This window comes from Culex pipiens, chromosome 2 (genome assembly GCF_016801865.2).
Source record: "Culex pipiens pallens isolate TS chromosome 2, TS_CPP_V2, whole genome shotgun sequence".
In the NCBI taxonomy this organism is placed as follows: Eukaryota; Metazoa; Arthropoda; class Insecta; order Diptera; family Culicidae; genus Culex; species Culex pipiens.
The window spans coordinates 216,127,845-216,153,466 of record NC_068938.1 but is presented as its reverse complement, the minus strand read 5'-3'; the positions used below and the strand labels follow the sequence as shown (position 1 = coordinate 216,153,466).

Here is a 25,622-nt window from a genome sequence, read left to right as displayed (position 1 = left end):
GCCTACTGCGTTGCATTAACCGCATGAGACAGATTCTATGAACGGATCCTACATTTCATAGAACCATCAGGGAAAGAAGAAGAAGCCGGGGACATACCGTATCAACCGGTTCGAGTTATTTATAGATTATAATGGTGTGTGGTGTGTAGGGGAATCGTTGGGGAAGGGATTATTGTATTATATATACTCAATGACCTTGTGACATTATTTCATCACTACGGATTATTTCACTCAAGGAGTATTAATCCCTTGGTGGCTGAATGGCTAGATCATCCGACTTCCAATCCAACGGTGTGAGTTCGAATCCCACCTGATTCTATGCGTTTTTTGTTCATATCCAATGTTCAATTACAGTCGAAAAATTTCTAGGAGACCGGTCGGGAATCGAACCCTGAACCTTCCGCTTATGAGGCGGGAGCCGTAGCCATTAAGCCACGGGCCGGTCCTCCAGAAGCGTCATTATTTCATTTACAAGAAAAAATTTCAGTTTAAAATTTCGTATTATTTTCTAACTTCGCAGGGTTATTTATAGAGCAGACAACTCAAAAAATATGTCTTAGCATACTTATAAGTATTTTTTTTTTGATTCTGTTTGAGTTGGCGAAAAATGACCCAAATTTGACTCTTTTTTGACAAAACAAATAAAATTTAAGCAAAAATCTAAAAGATCATGCCACCTGCGAATGCTCTTCTACTTCTTGCAACACAACGACCGTGCCACGTGGCACTCCATTTGATAACGGCTGGACGCAAGCGTGGGTGTAAACATAATTCATCACTATCATCATCTCTTCGACAAACAAGAACGGTATGGTGTCATTAAGATTTCGCCTGGTACCTTCGACAGCGTTTCTTCCGTCCTGTGATAATGACGATCATCGTGATTTGGTTAAAAAATGTGAGATTTTTTATTTGCTTGGATGTCGTATGTCTTTATGACTTTTTATTTCCATTTAGGTAAAGTGTGTCACTTGATTACACCATGAGTTAAAATTTTCCCCTGTTTCCAAAAAAATCTTACAAAACATTAAAATAATCAGCCTTGTTATGACGACAGTTCAAAGAAAACTCAAGAAGAGTGTTCCTTTGCAAATTAGCCAACAAGCGACTAATACGGGTGCAAGTGTAAACAAATAAATACACAAATACGGATGGGGCGCGTACGATCGGCAACCGGTCAGCGAAACAAACAAAACGATGCAAAAACAGAAAGCAAAAACGAGACTCGAAAGCCACGAGTTTGTGGAAGAAGAAAACAACAACAACAGCACCACAGAAGGTAGAGAGGAGAAGTTGTCTACTACAGACAGTTTACAACAAACAACCTGTTTGTGTTGCGATTTCTGCGACGCAGGATGATCCTTGAGATGATTCACCTAGCAGGCCGCGATCCTTCTCGAAGGAGGCACACTGCGATTGAGGTTAGAACAACTCTCGAGGATCGTGCGTCTCCACCGTTGAACGACGACGCATGGCATACTTCGTCACGAGATCGTCGAAGATTGCGAAGCTTTCCCTTAGCCCATAAAGAAAACGGTAATTGATCCTGAATTGATCTTCGAGGGTGACGACAAAGGCGAACTCGCGAAACACCACAAGAAACGCAGAGGTTCTGGGGTTTCTGATAGGTCGACAGACGACGACGACGACAACGATGGCTTGAGGCCTGCCCAACGAGTCGTGTGGTGAAGCCAGACCAGTTGGGTTTTAAATTTCGTACCGATCGGTTCGGTTTGGACGGTCGTCGTCGTTGGACTTTGTGAGACTTTTTTTTGGAAGCTGAGCTGTTATCGGGAACTGGAGTGGTTCTGTTGTCTTGTATTGTGTTGTGACTGGTTTTTGTTTTTGTGGACGTGCCCTGATTAGTTCGGTTATTTTTTTTTGTCTGATCGTTTGTGGTTAAGCTGCTTGCTTTGTGCTGATTAGAGGCAGTGAACTTGGTGATCAACCGTGCGGATCGGCCGTTGCTTGCTTCAAGTTTGGTTGGGGATCTTGGCAAAAATGTTGAATGCTGCCTAGAAGTTTGCGATCTAGATAGGTAGGTTAAAGACTTGAACTGTTCTCGTCATTGGAACCAGAATGGAACGATCCGGGAGGTCGTTGGACTGGTTCAACTCAGAAATTATCAGTTCAATGATAGAATCACGATCAGAAAAAAAGAGTTAACGGTTGAATTGGATGGATATTAGAAAATTGCTGGAAAAACTCAAAAATACAAATTTGCAATATAGTCAAACAAAAACAAGTGCATAAAACATTAAAAATAATCTCATAATTTCGAACTATACTAGTAACATTAGCTCACCCACAAAAGTGAAACACGATTATGAAAATGGAAATCTCCGTGGAACTCTAAAAAAGAAAACAACAATGCACAATAGTGTGACAATACAAATATCGACCTCAGGGACACTCCCTGATTTGATTCCTTAGGCAATAATAAGTAACTGTGAAAGTTTTGAACGAAATCGGTTAAGGTTAAGATCGCTATAGATCGTTAAAGTTGGTGAAAAAAAATATTTTCAAACAACACCGGTAATCGCATACGTTTCTCTTGTACAAAGTACACTTCTGTTTTTTTTTTAATGGTCCAATAAACCAAATTTCCAGTTTTTGCTTTTTGGGTGTTTTTAAAACCGCCTTGAGTCAGGGGTATTTGTCATAAAATTTTACTTAAGAATCTCATACTTGACAATGATCCGCAAATTAAAGCCACCTTTCAGTGGAATTTTGATTTTTTTGCTTTTCCTCATACATTTTTGAAAATTTTCCCATACAAACTTTAACGACCATAGTGACCCTTAAACCTTAATCGATTTCGCTCAAAATTTAAAATTTGCACAGCTTCTTATGGGACCATCCATAAACCACGTGGACACCTTAAGGGGAGGAGGGGGGGGCGACTGTCCACGCTCATACAAAAAAAAAGATTTTATTTGTATGGAAATTGTCCACGAGAGGGGGGGGGGGGGGTGGGGTTGAGATTTCTAAAAAAGGGTCCACATGGTTTGTGGATGGTCCCTTATGTTTACCTGAAGAATCAAACCAGGGGATATCTCTTGAGATTTTCAATTTTTTTCCAGCGACTGCAAATTTTTACGAAAACGAGCCCAAACATGCTAAATATGATTTTCAATGCAGAAAAATGCATTTCAGATTGTTTTCAGTTGATTAGACTACTATTGAAATTTTTAAGTTTTCTTGAAAAAATATTTTGTTCGTTTCCTGATTTTTTGGACCAATAATGAATTCCCCCTATTTCTCGAGCTTGGGAGTTCAGGTGTTAAAAATGAAAATGATCCCGGAAATTCCAAAGTTTTTTTGCAAAACCAGGAATTCCCGAATCCAAGGAATTTTTTATATTTTGTTCCGGGAATTCCCGAAATTAAGAAAAAAATAATTTTGGTCAAAAATATTAAGAAATTGTTATTTCCTCAACAATGAATGATGCATATTCAAAACATTCAAACATTCATTATTACGCCCTTTGGAAATGTTAGTCTTGATTTAAAAAAATAATTGAAAATATTGTTTCACGATTGTTTCATATTTTAACATTGAAAATTGGACCATTAGTTGCTGAGATATCGACATTAGAAAATGGTGGGTTGGTTGGGTGAGACTTAGAAAACATTAATTTTCCTGTTTTTTAATCTTTAAATGGCAATATCTCAGTAACTAAGGGTTGTTTCAACAAAGTTTAAAAAAGTAGGATATAGATAATCTCAGCCTTTTGAAAATATTGTTTCAAGAGTGGGCAAACATGGGCACTAATTTAAAAAAATGAGTATTTGCGACTATTTTCAATAAAGTTACCTAAAAATGGCTTTAACTTGAAAACGGTGCAATTTATCAAAATTTCACTGAAGTACTTTTTGATTGCAAATTCGATTTTACATCGAAAAGTGAAGTTGTAAAATTTTTACGACCAATATTTCGATTTTTTCAAACAATCAGTGTTGATTGAAAAATTGATAACTCGGTCAAAAGTTTTTTGCCCATTCTGGAAATTTCTGAAAAGTTGACATTTGATGTCTCTAAAAAAAAAATTGTGTTACAAATCAAGTTTTAGTAAAAAAAAGTGAAATGAAAACCACAAAAAAATGTAACCTGTACCTTTTTTTCAGTGTTGTCCATATCTTTACCTACAACTTTGCCAAAGACACCAAATCGACCAAAAAATTGCTTCAAAAGATACAGGTTTTTTAATTTTCATATATCATTTTTGTACGGGCAGCTGCCAAATTTCTATGGAAAATTATATGGACAAACTAATGATGCAAAATGGCTTCTTTGGGCATACCAAAACACCAAAAAAGTTTCAGTCGGATTAAAAAATACAAAAAAAATCGAATGACCGAAATATCAGAGAATTGCTCATTCTTGTTATCACAATATTTTTGTGTCAGCATTTGAAAATATCCCCTCCCTCATCGATTTTCATCAATTCTGAAAATATTTAATTCAATTAAATTATAGTTTATTAGAATAACAAAATACTTTCATGAAATTTGCGAAGTTGCTTATTCAATTTGAAAATAACTTTTCTTATTTATGTTTTGTTAAAAAATATGCATCATTAAAATAAAATAAATTAAATTTTATGTTAAGTGTTTATCCCTTGGCTCTGGTCAAGGTTGCGGTAGGGGCAGATTTCATTTAATTTTTTTAAACTTAAGCCAAATATTCAAAAAAATATATATTATGAAATGCTTTATACTCTATAATAGTTGTGCTACTGTCAAAATATGTCATCATATCAATGAATTAAATATTTGATCCAAATTTCAGACAAGAAAAAAAAAACTGAATTTTTCATGAGTTTTTAATGGTCCAGTAAAACATTTTTTAATTTTTTTGGGTTTTGGATTATTTTTAACCATGCTTCTAACAAAAAGAGGGTTCAAAATAGACACGATTTTTTTTCTAATCGATTCATTGCCCTTTTACAAGAACTCCAGATTTTTTTGTTATGTTTAATAATTCGCGTAAGCAAATTTCCTAATCAACTCGAAATTTATATTTGACGGATGGTCAACACAAACTATTGTGATTGTAACTTGTTTATCAACAAAAACTGTGAAAATCACTCCCAATTACAATTGTCAACAAAAGTTAATGCACCAGAACCCCAACAATTGACAATGCTGTCGGCTTATTAAATTTGAACCTAAACCACCAAAATGTTCTTTTTAACCCACCCCTGACAACACCCCGTTCCAGCCGTCAGTTCTCGACCTCGATTCGACCGCAAAAAATGAGGTTCACCAAGGCCTACTATTCCAATTTCGCGACAGAGCCACTTTGATTCGAGTCTCGTGACCAACGGCGCCATATTTTGCACCCATGATCATGACATTCGCTCAGGGTTACTTGGATCAATGGTCCGGTCTGGGGGTTTTCTATTGTAAGAGATATCAGACAGTTTCGCGAATTTAGCGCGAAATCTAGATAGATTCGTGGCCCAGAAACAGGTTTTCGCTCCTCGATCACACCAAAATAAGCTTATAATGCTGGATTTGTTTACGAAGGAAAAAGGAACGCGCAGAGGTTAGGGAGGTCCTCAGGAATTTTAAGAAATATGAGATCGGTTTAACTGACGTGGAACGAGTTTGGCAAAAGAAAAAAAAAAAAACAGATGGAATGTTCTCGAAATTTATTGCCAACATGCGGGTCAAACAGGTTGAAGATTGTTGGCAAAGGAGGGGGTCAATCAATGCGGGGAATTTTGCGATTGACCATCGCAAGATAAAATAAGCAAATAAGATAAATGATTTTTTACGATTGCGATGTTTTTTTGGAATGCAATGTTAGGGTGAATTCTTTGAAGACTGAGAAATTTTACAAAAATACAGAAGTACAATTCTTTAGTAAACCACCCTAAGGACGATCACTTTTTCTCAGGGATCAAAGTCTCGTGATCGGCCAAACTGGTTTCAACCGTAAACATTCGGTACTGACTGGAATGACTGGAGAGGAGTTGCGGATAATCTGTGGCCGCAGGTTTTTGCGCGCTTGTCACTTTAAAATCATTTTGGATTTAAATTGGGCTCCCCGAGAGAGGATGGGGAGGTGATGGGGTCTTCCTTTCTTCCATCATAAGGGACCATGTGACGTAAGTGAAGGCGCGTGATGCCTTTTGAGTTGAATTAATTGGAAATGACGAGGGATTTTAAGCAGCTTAGCGTCGTGATATTCAAGGTCTTTCGAAGAAATGTAGATTTCATGAATGAGGAATCATTTATTTTTAAAGCGTTAATTCATCATGGGAATACATTTTACTCATTTTTGGTATTTATCCCAATTATGTGTTTCTGATTAAACATACAAAATTCTTTTAATAAATTTCAGTTTCCTTAACACGAATAATAATCATCTAATTCACCTTCCCGAAGCGTCATTGACCCCGTTGCAGTGCATTTTCACGATAGTTCACACATCGCCACTCTCCTCTGCTTAAGTGCTGATGACTAAACTAGTTTGTTCTGGATTAAAGCGTGTACACTATTGAAACCGTTCTTGAGGCAGCTTCCTCCGGCAGAGTGCATCGAATTACCCTCAGTCGTCGTATATGCTCTCCCTTGCTGTTTCCCATTGCCAACAGCTTTTGCTTCCGACATATCCGTTTGGCGCGCGTGCGTTTTGCTGTTTGTCCCAATGTGTTAAGCTTCTATAATGTGTACCGTAAAACGGGGTGACTTTGATAGCCGGGGTGACTTTGATAGGTTTGCGATTCTTCCGCAAAATGAAGAGTGCAATTAAAATACGTACGGAATGGTTTAGAATCATACTGACCGTGATATAGAAGTGTTCAAAGTATCTCAAGAAGAACTTTTCATAAAATTTTGAAAAGTTTAAAAAGTTAGTTAACTATAGTTAAGAAAATGTTGAAGAATGTCATTATTTTAAACTTCTCAAAGTGTCGTGATTTTCTCAATGAACATGATTTTGAATCGGAAAACGGAATGCATTTTCGGATTCTTTGGACAATTTTTTACTAGGATAAGGTTAAATAAGTTTGTAAATAATAAATCATATGTGTTTTTGAAACACAATTAAAAAAAATCTCAAAATTTATAGGCAATTTTAATTGAACAAATTTCATGTAAAATGTGAAAACTTGTGATTCGTGCTTCGAATTTAGTTTAAAATGCAATATAAGTCGATAATTTTATAAACAGAACTAGTTTTAAAAAAAATCAGGCAAAATTCCGCCTTTTTAACAATTTTACCTAAAATTTATATGTATTTTGTTAAAAAGCTTATAAACTTAGTTAGCTAAATATAAACTTGATTTTTCTTCTTAAAAACTATATCAGCTACTTTAGTAATGGTACATTTAACGTACAAATAAAGTTTGAACATCTTAAATATGATTTTAACAAGAAAAACTATGACTATCAAAGTCACCCCGGAATTTAAACTAGGAATTTTTAACGTAACTATTTTTCTAAACACTATTGAAAAAACTTTTTTTACAAAATAGTGCATGGACTTTGTGTGGCCTACCCCAGTACATGTTTTAAAAATAATAATCTTGAGAAAAACCTTACCTTTTGGAAAATATTCCAAAAACAAATTGAAATCCTATCAAAGTCACCCCGGTTTACGGTATTCTCTTTCCCCTGGTATAAAATACTCTCTAAAGGTAAGCGCCACCGAATGCCGGCAACGGTGAGAGTGAATTATCGTTGGATCTTTGGAATAAAAGGGGTTACGCTATTGGGATTTGTGCACTTTGTTTGTACAAATTTAGGTTTTTAATTTAGCTTGATTTTTTTCAATTAAGAATTATAATTTGTATTTCTTTAGATATTTTTAAAATATGAAATGTGGATTTATAAAGCATTAATCACTAGCATAGTTTATTTTTTAAGATAATTTTTAATACGTTGGAACATCACTTTTATTCAACATCTTCGACGCAGTTATTAAATTATTTGAATGACTTTCGCTTTTCCCAATGAAAACCTTTTATTGTTCTGGGTTTACTATTTAAACAAATGCATTCCCATCTGGTGTGAGCTTAGACAAGCACAAAGAAATGTGTTTTATCTTTGCACAGTTTATCAACAGTTTTAAGTCCATTGAAACTTATCATTATGATAAGTTTTAAAAAGTCTTTATCTATATATATAAAAAAATTTGACGGTTTTGTTCGAACGCAAATCAGTTCAATACGGAGCGTCGGATCGAGTTGCTTTTTGTTGAGTTGGGTTCGTATAAGCTCAAGGAAGGTTCTTACGCCAAAAAGTTACAACTTTGGACACTCTGGAACTGATTCCGGAAAATCTGCAGATTGTACGGAAAAAGTTACGTAAAATCAAATTTTGATCACAGGAGGCTGAAGAAGCAAACAAGCAAGAAACGTCAGGAAACTAAAAAGGGCAGGACGAAGTTTGCCGGGTAAGGCTTGTTTTATAATAATTCATTTGAAGATTTTTCACTGCAACATCATTGAGTCTCTTTTCTTCTTCAAAAATTATAATATTTTCAAACAACTCACTTCAACCTTTTTGAGCATTTTTTACTAATCTTTTTCGGTTCTAAGGGATTGTTACTTGAAAACTTTAGACAAAACATTGTATTCTATACAAACATTGTATTCTATATATATCGTTTTTAGCAAATACGTACTGGTAATCTAGTCCAGACTTGATTATCCGAAGTTCGATTATTCCAAGGTTTGTTTGGGACTTCGGATAATCAAATTATGTTGAAATAAAAATTCTCGTTTTTTTTAATTTTCTTGTTTTTGAAATCAAATTCTAGCTCTGCGAACCCATTTAAGTCAAATTTGAATAGTTGATTGCCTATTAAATTAAAAAAATGCATTTTCAATCTTTCATCACCACCATTTTGGCCGCCATCTTAAATTACGTTCACGCAAAGCCGATATTTACATTTTAGAGAACAATATGTGACTATTTTGATTAAGGCCGTTGCCGTTGGGGGGGGGGGGGGGGGGCAAAAAAATAAAAAAAGTATAAAAATTGAAATTACGAGCCATGGTTTCAACATTTTAATGAAAAAAGTGTTTTAAAATGCATTATACACCTGTTCATATGTTTTGCCATCATTAGTTTCCAAAATATCTAAGTATTGACGAAAATTTTATTTTTTGCGAAAAACAAAATTTTGCCGTTGCTGTCCATTGGAATTTCATAAAAATTCAAAACATTTTTAAACGAGCCCAAACATGCTAAATATGATTATCAATGCAGAAAAATGCATTTTACATTGTTTTCAGTTGATTAGACTTCTATTTTCATGGAAATTTTCAAGTTTTTTGGAAATTTTTTTTTTGCCCCCTGATTTTTCAGACCAATTTTAAAGGGGGGGGGGGGGCGACATAAACTTTGAAAAATATTTGCAACGGCCTAATTAGGAAGCAAAAAAAAACATATTATTTTGATGAAAAAATTAATTTTCAAGGAACAAAAAAATAATTTCAATCGATTGTAATCAATTTTTAATACAATTTAAAACATTATTTTTTGAACATTTAATTGGATCACAGATGGAAAAATCAAATCACGGAGAATTGTCAGGATTTTTTTCTTTTTTTTCGTTGTCTTATTTTTGATTGTTGAGCTGCTCTAAAATGACTGTATACATTTTTGATTTTTCAATAGAATTAAAATAGCAAAAAAAATATATTTTCAATATTCACAATTATTAATTTATTTTCCCTAGAAACAACAAAAACATACTTCTTTTTAGAGTGAGTTAAAGGTGCTCATCAATAATTTAGAACAAACGAGTATTTTTAGCTGTTTCAACTATTTGTTTTTGAAAATTTCATTGGATTGTGATACGTTTATTATAATTTATTAAATTTTGTTTTCCTCAGATACGGTCAGGCCTTCTCTGATGCCTCCATAACTGTTTTCCATAACTTTTCAGCCACTTTTTCAATTTTAGGCGTTTTTTCACATTTTTAGATATAAACTTAGACCATTAGTTTTTAAATCGCAACATGGTGTGTTTGTCACAATCTGGAGCAACATTAAACTTCCTCCGTACTTTATTTGACAAAAAAGGTGGGAACGTTAGTAAAAAATATGGACAAAATTGACTCAGACTTTTTTTTCAAGCATTTGCAAATTCACATGGATCAAGCAAATTCATCAAATCCAACATTTTCAAAATTTGCAAGTTCCCATGTGTTTGTAGGAGGACTGACAAACAATAATAACCTCTACTACCAAATTTCGGCTAAATTTTATTAAAATCGGTAGTTTTCAGTTGAAAATCAGTAAAGTTTTATCATGTTCGGCAAAGAAAAAAGATTTTTAGCAAGCGGAAAATTATAATTAGCAATTTTCTCAAACCTTAAAAAATTAAATATTAACCCTCGACAACCTAACCCCGCCTCTAGACGGCCTTCGAATTTTTGATCTTTAAAAAGCATTGGAAAGAAGAGCTGTGTTTTTTTAACTAACATTTCCTTTATTTTCAATAAAAAGCAGTATGCGGTAATTTTTGTAGTATCTCAGACAATGCCTCTACGCATTTTATTTAACAATTTTAATGATAATGGTACCATTCTACAGCAGAAAATGTGAAAAACAAGCAAAAAAATGAAAAAGTGACTGTAAAATCGTGAAAAAATTTAGGGCAAAATGTAATTATGTCAGGTGGTAGAATAGGCCAAATACTACCAAAAACAAACATAAACTTAACAAGATAAATGCAAATTAAAATACTAAAAATAAAACAAGAAAAACATGAAATAAGAGAAGTAAAGTTTTTTGTAGAACAAAAGTTGCTCAAAATGACCTCCTGAATACGGGAAAAATAAACATTTTCGAAAAAAATATCAGATTTGGGCAGTAGAGGGTTAAGCCTTATTTTCATATTTTTGGAACATTTTTTATCTCAAATTGATGGTACTGTAAAAAGTTGGCAAAATATCGGTGAATTTTATATAAGATTCATTTATTTCAAGTTAAACTTCTTTTTCTGATCTGTCGTCCATAAATGATAAATTTGTTAAATCCTAAAAGTGCTGTATGGGAAACGCATAAATAAAGGTTTTACAATGTATTCTAAATAGTTTCCAAAGAATTGTACAAGTTTTTGCAATATTTATTTAAATTACGCGTTTATGCCAAATTTACTAAGGAACCCTGTTTACTAAAAATCGTTGAGATTGATGTGTTTATTTTCAATCTGATGATAATTTTTTACGGATTTCTGAAGGTATTTTGAACAAAAGATTCCTATAATTTTAGCAAGGTTTTGGGACTGGTTGGTTTTTTACGCAAATATTTTTAATAAATTATAAAATGAACGTAAATTTTAAAATTATGATCACCTGATAAGATATATTTTTATGTTTATTTCGAAGAACCAAGGAAATTAAAAAAAAAACTGTGAATAAATTTGGTAAAGACAAATTATTCATGAATTTATCAATTATATTATTCACTTGACATGTAGCCTCTTAACCCAATGCGATTCCTTACGATCTCTTATCAAAACTGGCTGTTTTTATGTGCAAATTTGCATAGAGAAATCCTCAAAAAACTGCACCTCCCATGTAAACGTTGTTGTTGATGAGACATTCATCGTTATTTTTGCTCTTCTCTCTTTACCTCACAGCTAATAAACCTCCCACGAACGGCGTCACCAACCAATCTCACCGCCTACTGCGAGCGCTCATTATAACTCCCCACCGGAAGTAACGCGATCGCGCAGTCTCTCCTCGGCCGTCGCTCGCAACGGACCTCAAATGAGCAAAAAGGGACACTTTGATCCGCGGTTCAACATCGGCGGCGGAGTGGCCGGAGGTGGCGGTGGCGGTGGAAACGCCGGGGACGGTTTAACGAACCGTGGCTTCTACCAGGACCTCACGGACGATGGCGGCCGGTCGCTGGATGCGACCGACTCGGCGGAGAAGCTGCCTCAGCTGACCGTGGCCAGGCCACACTACCAGCAGGAGGAGCTGAACAACGAGATGAACTACCGGAAGCCAAAGACGCGGATGTGTCAGACGGTGTTGGCCGGCGTGAAATCGTTCAGTGCCCGGAGGTGCCTCGGCAATGTGCTGCCGATCTTCAACTGGCTGTCGGAGTACTCCTGGGAGCGGGACTTCCTGGCCGATCTGATCAGCGGTTGTACGGTGGCCGTGATGCACATCCCCCAGGGCATGGGGTACGCCCTGCTCGCGAATGTCCCCCCGATCGTGGGAATCTACATGGCATTCTTCCCGGTGCTGATCTACTTTCTGCTCGGGACTTCGCGCCACAACTCGATGGGCACGTTTGCGGTGATCTCGATCATGGTAGGCAAGTCGGTGCTGACGCATTCGACGGCCGGGGCGGCACTGAAGATGGCCGAGTCGGGGATTGTGAATGGGACTGAAGGGGGTGGTGGTGGAGTTACGGTAGCAGATGTTGCCTTGCCTGGAAGGGGGCCGATCGAGGTGGCAGCGGCGGTGTGCTTTATTGTGGGAGCGATGCAGGTGAGTACTGAGCTGTGGGGAGATGTGCTGTGAATGGGAGGGCTTTGTGAAGAACTGAGGAAGAATGAGATCGATTGATCAGTTTTGGGGGAAAGAAAATCGATGAGTGAGCGATATGTTGTGTTAATTTGTTGTGTGTGAATTACAATGCGATGCCGTAAACTGGGATGACATTGATCAAAATTTTTTTTTTTTTTGTAAAGTGAAAAATACGAATTACAGCCTAGACCCGATTGACCGAAGTTTCGATTATCCGATGGTTCAAATGGGACTTCAAATTATCGAATCATGAACAAAAAAATATGTGTTTCTGATTTTTTTTTTTGCTTTTTACATCAAAATTGAGGTCTACGACAAAATTTTAGTCAAATCTGAGTGGTAGGCAACTATTTACTCGATTCTCCGAAGGCCTTTTTTTAATTTCGTTGTCATATTTTTAATTGTTGAGCTTAAGAATGACCTCAAAACTACTCTAAAGTGATTTAAATATTTGTGATCCAAGATGGCGGCCAAAATGGCGTAGATGAAATCTTGAAAAAAATGCATTTTTCAATGTAAAAGGAAATCAAATATTAAAATTTGACTAAAATGGGGACGCAGTACTCAAACATGATCTTTAAAGTAAGAAAATAAAAAAATACAAAAAAAAAATGCAAACCTTCGGATGATCGAAACATTGGATAATCGAGTCTGGACTGTTCTCTCAATATGCCATGTTTTTGTCAGTTAAAATTAGTTCGAATCATAGATCTAGGCCATCTAGGGTTTTTTTTTCTCAAAATGTATTTTCCCTAAAATCTAAACGTAGAAATATGTACCCTCCCTGCAAAGGCTTATGAATTGATCTCAGTTGAAAGGTTCTCCAAATCTCTGAATTGCAAATGTAAGATCCTGGAGCAGAACTGTTAAACTCTAATAAACACCAATTGAATTGAAAATTAGTTCGAATCGTAAAACAGACCGCATTATCGGATTTTTTTACAGTTTTATTGTAATAACAGTTTAATGTTCAAATTAGTTTCTAAGTCAAAAGTTTTAATTTTTATTGAAGCAAATTTTTAAAAATCTTCGCACTTATAAGCATTTTCAATAGGTCAATTTTCTTAGTAAATCATAAAAAAATATCTAGATTTTTTTTAAAAAAGTTCCTATGTTTATAGGACCTAATAAAAACACTCTGGATATAAATCATGCTACAACATTGATATTTTTATAAAAAAAATACTGTTTGCTGTGTTTTTATTCAAACTTATTTTGTTTAATTAACCTCATTGACTAAATTTGTACTTTGTTTGCTAAGCTTATTTTTTTTTGCTTTAACTCTTGCAGTACTTAATTTTGAAAAAAATATATTTTGGATAGTGAAAAATTTTAATAGACTAGTTTTGCAAATGTTCAGTTTTGGGCCAAGTAAGGCTCATTCAAATATTTGCTTTATTAGTTCTTCCATTGTTGTTTTGAGAAAAACAGAATAAAAAATCAAAGATAATAAGGCCGTTGCAAATATTAATATTTTTTAAAGTTTATGTCGTCCCCCCGCCCCCCCCCCCCCTTGAAAATTGGTCTGAAAAATCAGGGGGCAAAAAGAATATTTTTCCAAAAAACTTCAAAATGTCCTTGAAAATAGAAGTCTAATCAACGGAAAACAATCTAAAATGCATTTTTCTGCATATTAAGCATGTTTGGGCTTGCTTAAAAATGTTTTTAATTTTTACGAAATTTCAATGTACAGCACCGCAAAAAATAAAATTTTCGTCTATACTTAGATATTTTTGAAACTCATGATGGCAAAACAACTGGAAAGGTGTCTAATGCATTTTTTGCAATTCCGTCGTGAAACTACTTTTTATTTTTCCTGTCATTATTGAACGACGAAATAGCCTACTTTTCTGTACCAAAAATAACAGAATCGAATAGCAACACTTTTCAAAATAAATGCTGAAAAGTTCTACTTTTCAGCACTGAAATGGGTGCTGAAAAGTTGAACTTTTCAGCACTTGTTTCGAAAAGTAACACTTTTCAAATTTTTTTTTAATTTAAACAATTTATAAACAAAATACATGAAAATTTTACTTAAGAGCGAGTCCACGAGCAAAGCATACCCATCTCGCATCGACCTCACCAATCTGCCTGAAATTTTCAGGGGTTGTTTGTACATATAAAACTAGCATCTAGCCAAAATACGAGCACTCTAGGTCAACGGGAAGTGGGGCAAATCGGGACACAAAGTTTAAAGGTTCAAAAACGTCAAAAATCTTAAAAAGGCTACAACTTTGGCAAAATTCAATTAAATTTCAAAATTCAAAATGCATCTGAAAGGGCTTGAAAAATGCAACAAAATGCAGGTAGAAGCATCGCAATTGGTTAAATCTAATGGGAGTTATTGGCATTTTAGTGAAAAAATAGCATAATTTTCAAACTCAAATAAAAAAGTGTTCCATCCAGATATCAACTCGGTTCGACCTACAGCTTGTAGGGGACATCTGGGACTACCATCTGAGACTGAGAACGCTCTGGGTAAGGCAGTTAAACATATTAAATAGACACTTTTTCTTTTAGTGATTTTTTTGGTTGTAATTTTTTGCTCGGGGGACCCCTTAGATCAAATTTTCCGGTGATAATTTCATCATATTCGTGTTCCTGAGACAATTTCACAATAGAAACATGCATAAAAATGTTTATTTTCATCCATTTTAACCCTTTAAAAAGTGAATGTTACAAAAATTTAAGAAGCTGCTTTTTTCTGGTGTCATCTAGTATCCTTGGAAACGAACTTGATTTTCAATAAATGTGAATCGAAGATTTTTTTTTAATTTCAATTTTTGAAGGGTTAAAATGGATGAAAATAAACATTTTTGTGCATGTTTCTATTGTGAAATTGTCTCAGAAACACGAATATGATGAAATTACCACCGGAAAATTTGATCTAAGGGGTCTCCCGAGCAAAAAATTACAACCAAAAAAATCACTAAAAGAAAATGTGTATATTTAATATGTTAAACTGCCTTACCCAGAGCGTTCTCAGTCTCAGATGGTAGTCCCAGATGTCCCCTACAAGCTGCAGGTCGAACCGAGTTGATATCTGGATGGAACACTTTTTTATTTGAGTTTGAAAATTATGCTATTTTTTCACTAAAATGCCAATAACTCCCTTTAGATTTAACCAATTGCGATGCTTCTACCTGCATTTTGTCGCATTTTTCAAGCCCTTTCAGATGCATTTTAAATTTTGAAAATAAGTTGAATTTTGCCTAAGTTATAGCCTTTTTATGATTTTTTACGTTTTTGAACCTTCAAACTTTGTGTCCTGATTTGCCCCACTTCCCGTTGACCTAGAGTGCTCGTATTTTGGCCAGATGCTAGTTTTATATGTACAAACAACCCCTGAAAATTTCAGGCAGATTGGTGAGGTCCAAACGACGTCCCATACAAAGGGGTATGCCCTGTTCGTGGACTTGCTCTTAAAATTTCACTCAATGAGTGTTTTTCGGAATTGCAAAAAATGTTGTATGGAACTCGTTGCAAAACTTGATTTTATCAGCACTCTTCGTATTTATCCAACTCGGTGAACCTCGTTGGATAAATGTACGACTCGTGCTGAAAAAATCCTCTTTTTGCAACTTGTTGCATAAACTACTATTACACTGGTACAGTTGTTTTGCAATCATTAGATTAGATTAGATTTGACGAAAATAAACATTTTAGCGAGAAAAAAATTTTGCGAAAATAAACATCGAACATTTTCAAACATTCAAGAGATTTTTAAATTAACCCAAACATGCTAAAAATGATTCTAAAAGCCGGGGAATGCATTTTAAATAAATTTTAGCTGATTGCACTTAAATTTTCATTGAAATTTTGAAGTTTTTTGAAACAATACTTTTTTGCCCCCTGACTTTTCGGGCCAACTTTGCAGGGAAAGGGGGGGGTTCCAGTCTTACTTGGCTCATTCAAATATTAGTTTTTTAGTTCTTCTATTGCTGTTTTGAGAGACACAGAATAATGATTCAAAGCTAAAAAAAATATTTGTTTGGGTAATTTTTGCAATTAAATTCAAGATTTTCTAAATATATTTTTTTAAGACAGATTAAACTTTGTCCATGCATTTTTAATGTCACATGCAGCCATTTTGCATCATAAGTTTTTCTTAGTTAGCTGCTACATACAATTTGCGGGCTTTTCATAAAAAAAGGGGAAATGTTTATTCAACAATCTGTATCCTTGAGAAAAAAAAATTCAGATTGACTTGGTGACTTCGTCAAAATTGTAATAAAGTTTAAGACTTTAAAAGTTTTTTTTTTTCGAAAAATTTTGCGATAAAATCATTAAAAGTAATTTTTTGTGTATAATGAGTTTTGCTAATTAGCCCTAATTTTGCAACTCGCGATATTTCGAAAAGTATTGGTTCGATTTTCAATGTAACAAAAAATTAGTTAAATCACTCAGTGATTAGCCATTTCAAAAGTCTTTCATAAATTTCGAAATATTAGGATTTTTTCAAATGTTGAGGAAATTGCGTAACTATTTTTATAGAAAAAATCAAAAATTTATTAAAGTTTTTTTGTATTGAAAATCTAAGTTTAAAAAAATCGTGATTTGTACAATGAAGGCTTATTAGAAGGTTCTGAGAAAAAACATTTTTAAACAAAATTTATGATTTATTGACATCATATTGACTCATAAATCTAAATTTTTTAGGCTAGCCTATAATTTTCGTATGGTCTTAAAAATCATTTTATCATCAGTATCCTAAAAAAATGGTTTTAGTCTAAAATGGTTAAAAAGCTTGTATATCAGCAAGTGGCAGTCCAACCAACAAAGTCATAAGTTGAAAATTGAAAATTGTAGAAAAATTTCGCAGCTCTTCGATTTTTTTGCAGGATTGCTTTTCCTTGATGAAGTTTTTCTAAATTGTAAAAAACTGAACATTCGAACATTCGAAAAATCATTTCACTTTAAAGGCCTATAACATGAAAGTGGTGCACTTCATCAAAAAATGTGTAAATTCATTTTTTATTGGAATTTTGATTTCGCATCTGAAAACTATTTAAAAATAACAATATTTTAATATTTTTTTCAAACAAAAACATTTTTAACAAAAAATCATATCTCTGGTGACAGATTTTGCACCATCCTAAACTCAAAAGTGCGATAAGGTGCATTTTTTTGTGCAAAAATTGAAGATGAAAAAAATCGTGTTTTGGTTAAGTCAAATATAAATATCAGGAAATTTGATTTCCGTGTGCATATTTGGATCAGAAAATCCCTTTTGAAAATACACATTTTTTGAATCATTTATGGTAAAATTGATGATGCAAAATTACTTCTATTTTGACTTCTATAAAATGGGCTACTTCTACTATCTATTCCCCATAATAAATGTTTTAAGAAGTTATAATCTTCAAATGTTCAGCATATCGTCAAGCACCTTGGTGATTTAAAGTTACGCATGGACGACAACAGAATGTTTGTTTGTTTCACTGAAAAATCATATTAAAAGTTTGATTTCGGAACTGCAAAAAAAAAAATTATGAAAATTGTTCAAAACTCGGATTTTTTCTACCTTCGGTGTAGTTAGTTGTAGTTGTAGTAAAAAATAAATCAAATCAGGTGATCCATTCAATTTCAAATATTAAACCAAATATTCTTACCCAGCTCCTGATGTACGTCTGCCGGCTGGGCGTCGTCTCGTTCCTGCTCTCGGACACGCTCGTGTCGGGCTTCACCACCGGAGCGGCCATCCACGTGCTCACGTCACAGATAAAAGATCTGCTCGGCCTGTCGCTGCCGCCCATCACCGGCAACTTTAAGATCGTCAACGTGAGTTTGCTAGCTACTCTTCCCACTAATCCTCGGTCAACCAACAACTCCCGGTCTTTTTCAGACGTACATCGCCATATTCTCGGATATTGCCCGCGTCAACTACTCGGCGATCCTCATATCAACCGTTACAATTGTGTTGATAGTGATAAATAATGAGTTCCTCAAGGTAAGCAACTTTGCCTTTTTTTTTTGCCCAGATTTGCACCAGTTACCATAAATGTAGCGGCGTGAGGGTAATTGACTTGTTTTGTTCTTCAACGGGGGCCCTCATTACATGCCGTTAAAAAGTGAGGTTATTAAACGCCTCAAGACACTTTATCAGTGTGGTTTTTCGTGTTTACCTTACAGTAGGCCGGTCAGAGAAATCAGTTCACTTCGTCGCGCGATTTCCCTCCACGTGTCATCCAAGCCTACTTGATCCAAACCAAAATGTTTAACGGAAACTTTTCCCTTTTCTTCGTAGCCAAAGGTTGCCAAACGGAGCGCCATTCCGATTCCGATCGAGCTGATTGCGGTCATCAGTGGGACGCTGCTGTCGCAGTACCTGGGCCTGAACGAGCAGTATGCCATCAAGACGATCGGCCACATTCCGACCGGCTTCCCGGGTGAGTGTTTGTTGGATTTGGGTTGAACTTGGCTCGATTTGCATAATTTGTGGACGGTTTGAATTAGTACTAATTTATTTGGGGGGTTTTTGGGTTAATTTGGGAGGAATCGGACGATTTAAGGGGTTACATACATATAGAAAATCACAAATTTTCATATTACAGAACATTTATTAAATCAACTTAAAGGATGATTTTCAGGCACTCCTGAAAGCTTCATGAAGATATTTTATGATTAAAGTAAGTTATAGACGATTTAAACTGAAAATTTTGCCATGCGCAAAGCGACCTGCCAAACTTTGCGAGCGATTTTCTCTGAATACCGAGTTGATTTAGGGGTGCCACGATATCTCGAGATCGATAGACCAAATTAGCTGAAATTTTGGGTGAAGACTCGCAAGACATATCCCGTGTGCATGACGAAGCCCGATTTTAAAATTTTGCATTTTTAAAAAATACAAAAATCAAAAACTTTTGATTTTTTATGCATTCAAAACATGAAAATATTTTTATCTTTTTTAAAAATTAACTTTTTGAAAATCGGCCTTCGTAATGCACACGGGATATGTCTTGCGAGTCTTCACCAAAATTTTGAGCCGATTTGGTCAAGGCAGTGTTGATATATCGTGGCACCCGTTTTTTGAAAATTTTAACTTCATATAGCTGTATCTCGGCAATGATACAACCAAATGTCCTCACATTTATTTTCTAAATAGTTGAAAATGTATATTTTAATTTCCTGAAAACAGATTTAAAAAAAAGTTTAATTATGTGCTCAAACCAACCTCTGTCTTTTTTGCTGATTTACATGTATGTAACTCCTTAACCTAGATCTAATAGAAATAATAATAATATTATATTTTGAATTTAAAAAAAATCTTTACTTAGTAAATTCCGATGCACCGTCTTCCATAAAAATGTTCTTTGATTTTTTCTATAATCACCCAGACAAACAAAACAAATATATTTAATTTAAAAATGTTATCATGATAATGAGTTATTTCTATGTATTTGAAAAATTTGCAGATATTGATGAGAAAAATTCAGAAAAAAAAATTAATAGCTCAATGCCATCCTGTGGAGTAGCTACAACGCGAAATATTCGACCGTCAAAAATTCACATGATAAAAAATGGTAAAAGATTTAAACAAATATAATAAAAAAACATCCAGCATTTGCGAACATCCAAAATATGGGTTTTTCTTCATGAAAATAACAGGGTGGCCACTTAAGTCGGAAAAGTCTGAAAAAGTCGGTAAGTTGCAAAATTTAAAAAAAAGAGCTATTTTTTCGGATTTCCCATTCTTTGGATTTGTGTAGTTTTCCGAGTTAAAAGTGGGTTATAATTAAATTGTTCTTGTCAAATTCTTTACAAAACAAATTTACTCAATACTCCAAAAATACTCAATAAATAAGTTTGACTGAGATGCATTTTCTTCTGAATAAAAGCTTGCGAAAATCTGTGAAAATTTTTAATAATCAAATGTTTTCGTGTACTGGCAACTGTATTTTTTTTATTCTGAAATTTTGTTTCATAATAAAAATTGACTTTTTTTGTAAACAGGTTTTAATTTTTAGTCATGCTTTGAATAAGAAAAGCCTATTATTTGAGGTTATGGAAGAGTTTAGAATTCAAAAATGGTATTAGAGTTGCCACCTTGTTAACACAAAAAATGCAGAAATGGTCAACTCAATCTGAAATGCTACTTTCAATTAATACACATAATCAAATTTTGGGTGGATGTATCTTAATTTTTTTAATTTAATTCTAAATTTTGCAATCCAGACATTTATTTCGGCATTATTTTGGGCGTTTTAGAACAAATATGATTTTTCACAAAAATGCTGAAAATATACCTTTGTTGTGTTATAACTCAGGAGCTGGCAATAAAAACAAAAACCTTTTTTTCCAGGGGAGCCTAAGGCCCAGAAAATAGATGGGTGTTTCAAAATGAATGGATGAGTGATTCGACAGAAACGTGCACGCATCCTGATGGCGAGTAGAAGCATTACGCGACGATGTTCGGAATGACAGCGTGCTTGGAAATATTCTTTTTTTTTTGCAGTTTTTGATTTTTATTTCATTTAAATATTTTTTAACATCGATGAAAGTTATTGTGTGGGTCTCGTGGCGCAGGGGTAGCGGCTTCGGCTGCCGATCCCGATGATGCTATGAGACGCGGGTTCGATTCCCGCCTTATCCACTGAGCTTCTATCGGATGGTGAAGTAAAACGTCGGTCCCGGTTTCTCCTGTCTCGTCAGAGGCGCTGGAGCAGAAATCCCACGTTAGAGGAAGGCCATGCCCCGGGGGGCGTAGTGCCAATAGTTTCGTTTCGTTTTTTCGAAAGTTATTGTAAAGTGTGGCAATTGCAAAAACGAATCGAATGATATATAAATCATAGGGGCTGAGTTTATTTTTCATGCTTTTTTCCTCGAATTTACCAAAAAGATCTTTTGAAAAAATTGATTTAAATAAGATTTAATTGATTTATAATGTTCTTTATGTGTGTATTATTGATAGAACGAACTATTAGAGTCATATTACAGCATTATTACAATAATTTTCTTAAAAAAAGACCAGTTCTGGAGTTTTTTTTTGAAAAGGTCCTATAAACAAAATTTTCATTTTTCGCTTTTTGGGTGTTTTCGAATAACCCTGACTCAAGGCGGTTCTAAAAACACCCTAAAAGCAAAAATTTGAAATTTTGTTTATAGGACCTTTTCAAAAAAAACTCCAGAGTTATTCGATTTTTTCCAAAAAAATCAAAAAAATCACCAAAGAGCAATTCTCTACAAAACCGGCCGATTTCGACCATTCTTATTTTTTGTATTTTTTGATTTGGCTCAAACTTTGTGGGGGCCTTCCCTATGACCAAAGAAGCCATTTTGCATCATTAGTTTGTCCATATAAATTTCCATACAAATTTGGCAGCTGTTCATACAAAAATGGTACGTAAATATTCGAAAATCTGTAACTTTTGAAGGAATTTTTTGAACAATTTGGTGTCTTCGGCAAAGTTGTAGGTATTTTTAAGGACTATCTAGAAAAAAATAGGCACACGGAAAAAAAAATTTCCCGATTTTTTTATTAACATTTTTTTCACAAAAACTCAAATTCCCAAAATACGTATTTTTTGATTTTCGAGATTTTTTGATATGTTTTAGGGGACAAAAATCCGCAACTTTTGAACTATAGAGAAACATGGTCAAAAAATCTGCCGCCGAGTTATGATTTTTTGAAAAACTGGTGTTTTTTGGACAAAATCGAAATAACATTCATAAAATTTTTTTGACCTCATTTTTTTTATGCAAAATTGAATTTGCAATCGAAAATTACTTTACAGATTTTTTGATATAGGGCCCCGTTTTCAAGATATAGCCACCGAAAGATTGATTTCAGCGAAATATTTGCAGTTTTGCGATTTTTAAAAATAGTGACCATGAGTGATCATTTCTGAAAATATTTTTTTTGAAAAGTTCAGAAAATTTGCTATAAAATTGTCTAAGAGACATTGAAGATTGGACATCTGGTTGCTGAGATACAGCGGCTTAAAGAAAAAGAAACAGGAAAATTGAAGTTTTCTAATTCTCACCCAAACAACCCACCATTTTCTAATGACGATATCTCAGCAACTAATGGTCCGATTTTCAATGTTAGTACATGAAACGTTCGTGAAATTTTCCGATCTTTTCGAAAAAAATATTTTAATTTTTTAAATCAATACTAGCATTTTAAATGGGCATAATATTCAATGTTTGGCCCTTTTAAAATGTTAGTCTTGATTTAATTTTTTCAAAATATTTTTTTCGAAAAGATCGGAAAACTTCACGAATGTTTCATGTATTAACATTGAAAATCGGACCATTAGTTGCTGAGATATCGTCATTAGAAAATGGTGGGTTGTTTGGGTGAGAATTAGAAAACTTCAATTTTCGTGTTTCTTTTTCTTTAAGCCGCTGTATCTCAACAACCAGAGGTCCAATCTTCAATGTCTCTTAGACAATTTTATAGCAAATTTCTGAACTTTTCAAAAAAAATATTTTTAGAAATGGTCACTCATGGTCACTATTTTTAAAAATCGAAAAACTGCAAATATTTCGCTGAAATCAAACTTTCGGTGGCTATATCTTGAAAACGGAGCCCTTAATCAAAAAATCTGTAAAGTACTTTTCGATTGCAAATTCAATTTTGCATAAAAAAATGAGGTCAAAAAAATTTTATGTATGAAATTTCGATTTTGTCCAAAAATCACCAGTTTTTCAAAAAATCATAACTCGGCGGCAGATTTTTTGACCATGTTTCTCTATAGCTCAAAAGTTGCGGATTTTTGTCCCCTAAAACATATCAAAAAATCTCGAAAATCAAAAAATACGTATTTTGGGAAATTCAGTTTTTGTGAAAAAAAGTTAATAAAAAAATCGGGAAATTTTTTTACCTACAACTTTGCCGAAGACACCAAATTGATCAAAAAATTCCTTCAAAAGTTACAGATTTTCGAATATTTACGTACCATTTTTGTATGAACTGCTGCCAAATTGGTATGGAAATTTATATGGACAAACTAATGATGCAAAATGGCTTCTTTGGTCATAGGGAAGGTTCCCACAAAGTTTGAGCCAAAACAAAAAATACAAATAAAATCCATTTCCGGTTTTTAGGATCAATATTTTGGTCAAACAGGAAGAAAATTAAAAATTTGACGAAAACAAAAATTTTTGCGAAAAAAAAAACTTAAACATCACAAATTTAAAAAAAAAAATCAAGAGATTTTTAATTCAAACCAAACATGCTAAAAATGATTCTAAACGCAGGGAAATGCATTTTTAATTGATTTCAGCTGACTGTTCTTAAATTTCCATTGAAATTTTGAAGTTTTTTTGAAAAAATATTTTTTGCCCCCTGATTTTTCGGGCCAACTTTGAAGGGGGGGGGGGGGGGGGTGGGGGGGAGCAAAAACTTTAAATAAAATAAAACTGATTGGAATAAAATGAGTATGTAAACTTATTAGAAAATATTTCATAAAAATAAAAAGAAAGACGGAAATAAATTCCATATCTTTTCTGGTAGAGATAAGGATGTTGTAAGTATGCTTCGGGAGTTGTAATTTTTTAATCAAAATTATGATTTTCGGTAAACAATGAAATACATTTCTACCAAAATTTCAATTGGAAATTAAATTATTCATTTTGATTTTCTGATAAAACGCACCTTATTTTTGCAATTAATATTGATGAAAAAAAGAAATAATTGAAAACTGATTAATACATTATTAATTTTCATATTTTTAAGGCTTAGTGAAAAATCAATGAAAAATAACATTTCCCCAATCTCTCTCTCCCCTTCCGCAGCGCCCTCCCTCCCGGACCTGGCCCTGTTCCGCGTCCTGCTGCTGGACTGCTTCACGATCGCGATGGTCGCGTACGCCGTGTCCGTCTCGATGGGTCTGATCTTCGCCCAGAAGCAAAACTACGAGATCGACTTCAACCAGGAACTGCTGGCGATGGGCGCCAGCAACGTGTTTGGATCGTTCTTTTCGTGCATGCCCTTCTCGGCGTCGCTTTCCCGCTCCATGATCCAGTTCACCGTTGGAGGGAAGACGCAGATTGCTTCGGTTATTTCGTGCGGGATTTTGGCGGTGGTGTTGCTGTGGGTTGGACCGTTTTTTGAGCCACTGCCGAGGTGTGTTTTAGCGGGGATCATCGTGGTGTCGCTGAAGGGACTGCTGATGCAGGTGACACAGTTTGTGGACTTTTGGCGGTTGAGCTGCGTGGACGCGCTCGTTTGGATGGTGACCTTCCTGACGGTGGTGCTGGTCGCGATCGACATCGGACTGCTGGTGGGGATCGCGCTGAGCGTGATTTTCATCTTCCTCAAGGGCATGAAACCGTACACGTGCCTCATGGAGAACGTCCCCAACACGGACCTGTACCTGGACGTGAAACGCTACAAGGGCACGATCGACATCGCCGGCGTCAAGATCTTCCACTTTTGCGGAAGTCTCAACTTTGCGACCCGCGCCGGCTTCAAGTCCAGCCTCTGCCAGCTGCTGAACCTCAACCTGACCGAGGAGATCAAGCAGCTCAACAGCGGAGACTACAAACGTCAGCAGAACCTACTGCGCTGCCTGGTTCTGGATTTCACCGCGGTCAGTTACATCGACACCTCGGCCGTTTCCTCGCTCAAGTCGCTGATCAACGAGTTCGATAAGCTGTCGATCAAGATCCTCGTCGCTGGGGCGCCCTGTCCGGTGTACGAGATGATGCTCAAATGCAAGCTGGTGGGGCCGGCCGTTGAGCGGGAGTACTGCAAGGTGTTTCCCACGGTGCACGATGCTGTGCACTGGGGCAAGGAGTGCATCGCGCAGGACTCGGGTCGGATTAGTGTCATGGGGTTGGAGGGTGGAGTTGTGTGAGCAGCAGTTTTAGTGTTGTTCGTTTGGGGGAGTGTTGTTGTATTTTTTAAGGATTAAGTATTAGAGGAAGTTTTGCCAGAATGTGTAAGAAGAAAGACTTAAGTTAGGATTGTGATAAGCTAATTAATAAAGTCGAAAAAATACATTACTTAAAATTCTATATTTAAAATTATTTTGGGAACAGCATGCCATTCCATTGCGCACCTGATGTTGGAGTATCAGCACATTAACGTTCAAATACAGCGTCTTAAACCTTTTTGATATTAACCTGAGGTTTGTGTTTTTCAAATGCGAACAAACGAAGTTGACTT

The 25,622-nt window shown here is 35.0% G+C and overlaps 1 protein-coding gene across 1 annotated transcript; it reads left to right on the top strand.

Annotated features, from left to right (window-relative positions):
* Nucleotides 1-1,697: 1,697 nt before the first annotated feature.
* Nucleotides 1,698-25,459, top strand: LOC120431051 (solute carrier family 26 member 10-like). Its single transcript, XM_039596205.2, has 6 exons — nucleotides 1,698-2,038; nucleotides 11,608-12,469; nucleotides 18,125-18,289; nucleotides 18,354-18,458; nucleotides 18,756-18,897; nucleotides 24,248-25,459. The coding sequence occupies exons 2-6, from the start codon at nucleotides 11,738-11,740 to the stop codon at nucleotides 25,309-25,311; spliced, it is 2,208 nt and encodes a 735-aa protein (XP_039452139.1). The 5' UTR covers nucleotides 1,698-2,038; nucleotides 11,608-11,737; the 3' UTR covers nucleotides 25,312-25,459.
* The last annotated feature ends 163 nt before the right edge of the window (nucleotides 25,460-25,622 follow it).

Bases quoted from the DNA above. Each gene is read 5' to 3' on its own strand.
- LOC120431051 (XM_039596205.2), top strand. From the start codon at position 11,738: ATGAGCAAAAAGGGACACTTTGATCCGCGGTTCAACATCGGCGGCGGA. The intron at 18,290-18,353 runs GTGAGTTTGCTA...GGTCTTTTTCAG, and splicing joins GCAACTTTAAGATCGTCAAC to ACGTACATCGCCATATTCTC. The intron at 18,898-24,247 runs GTGAGTGTTTGT...CCCCTTCCGCAG, and splicing joins CATTCCGACCGGCTTCCCGG to CGCCCTCCCTCCCGGACCTG.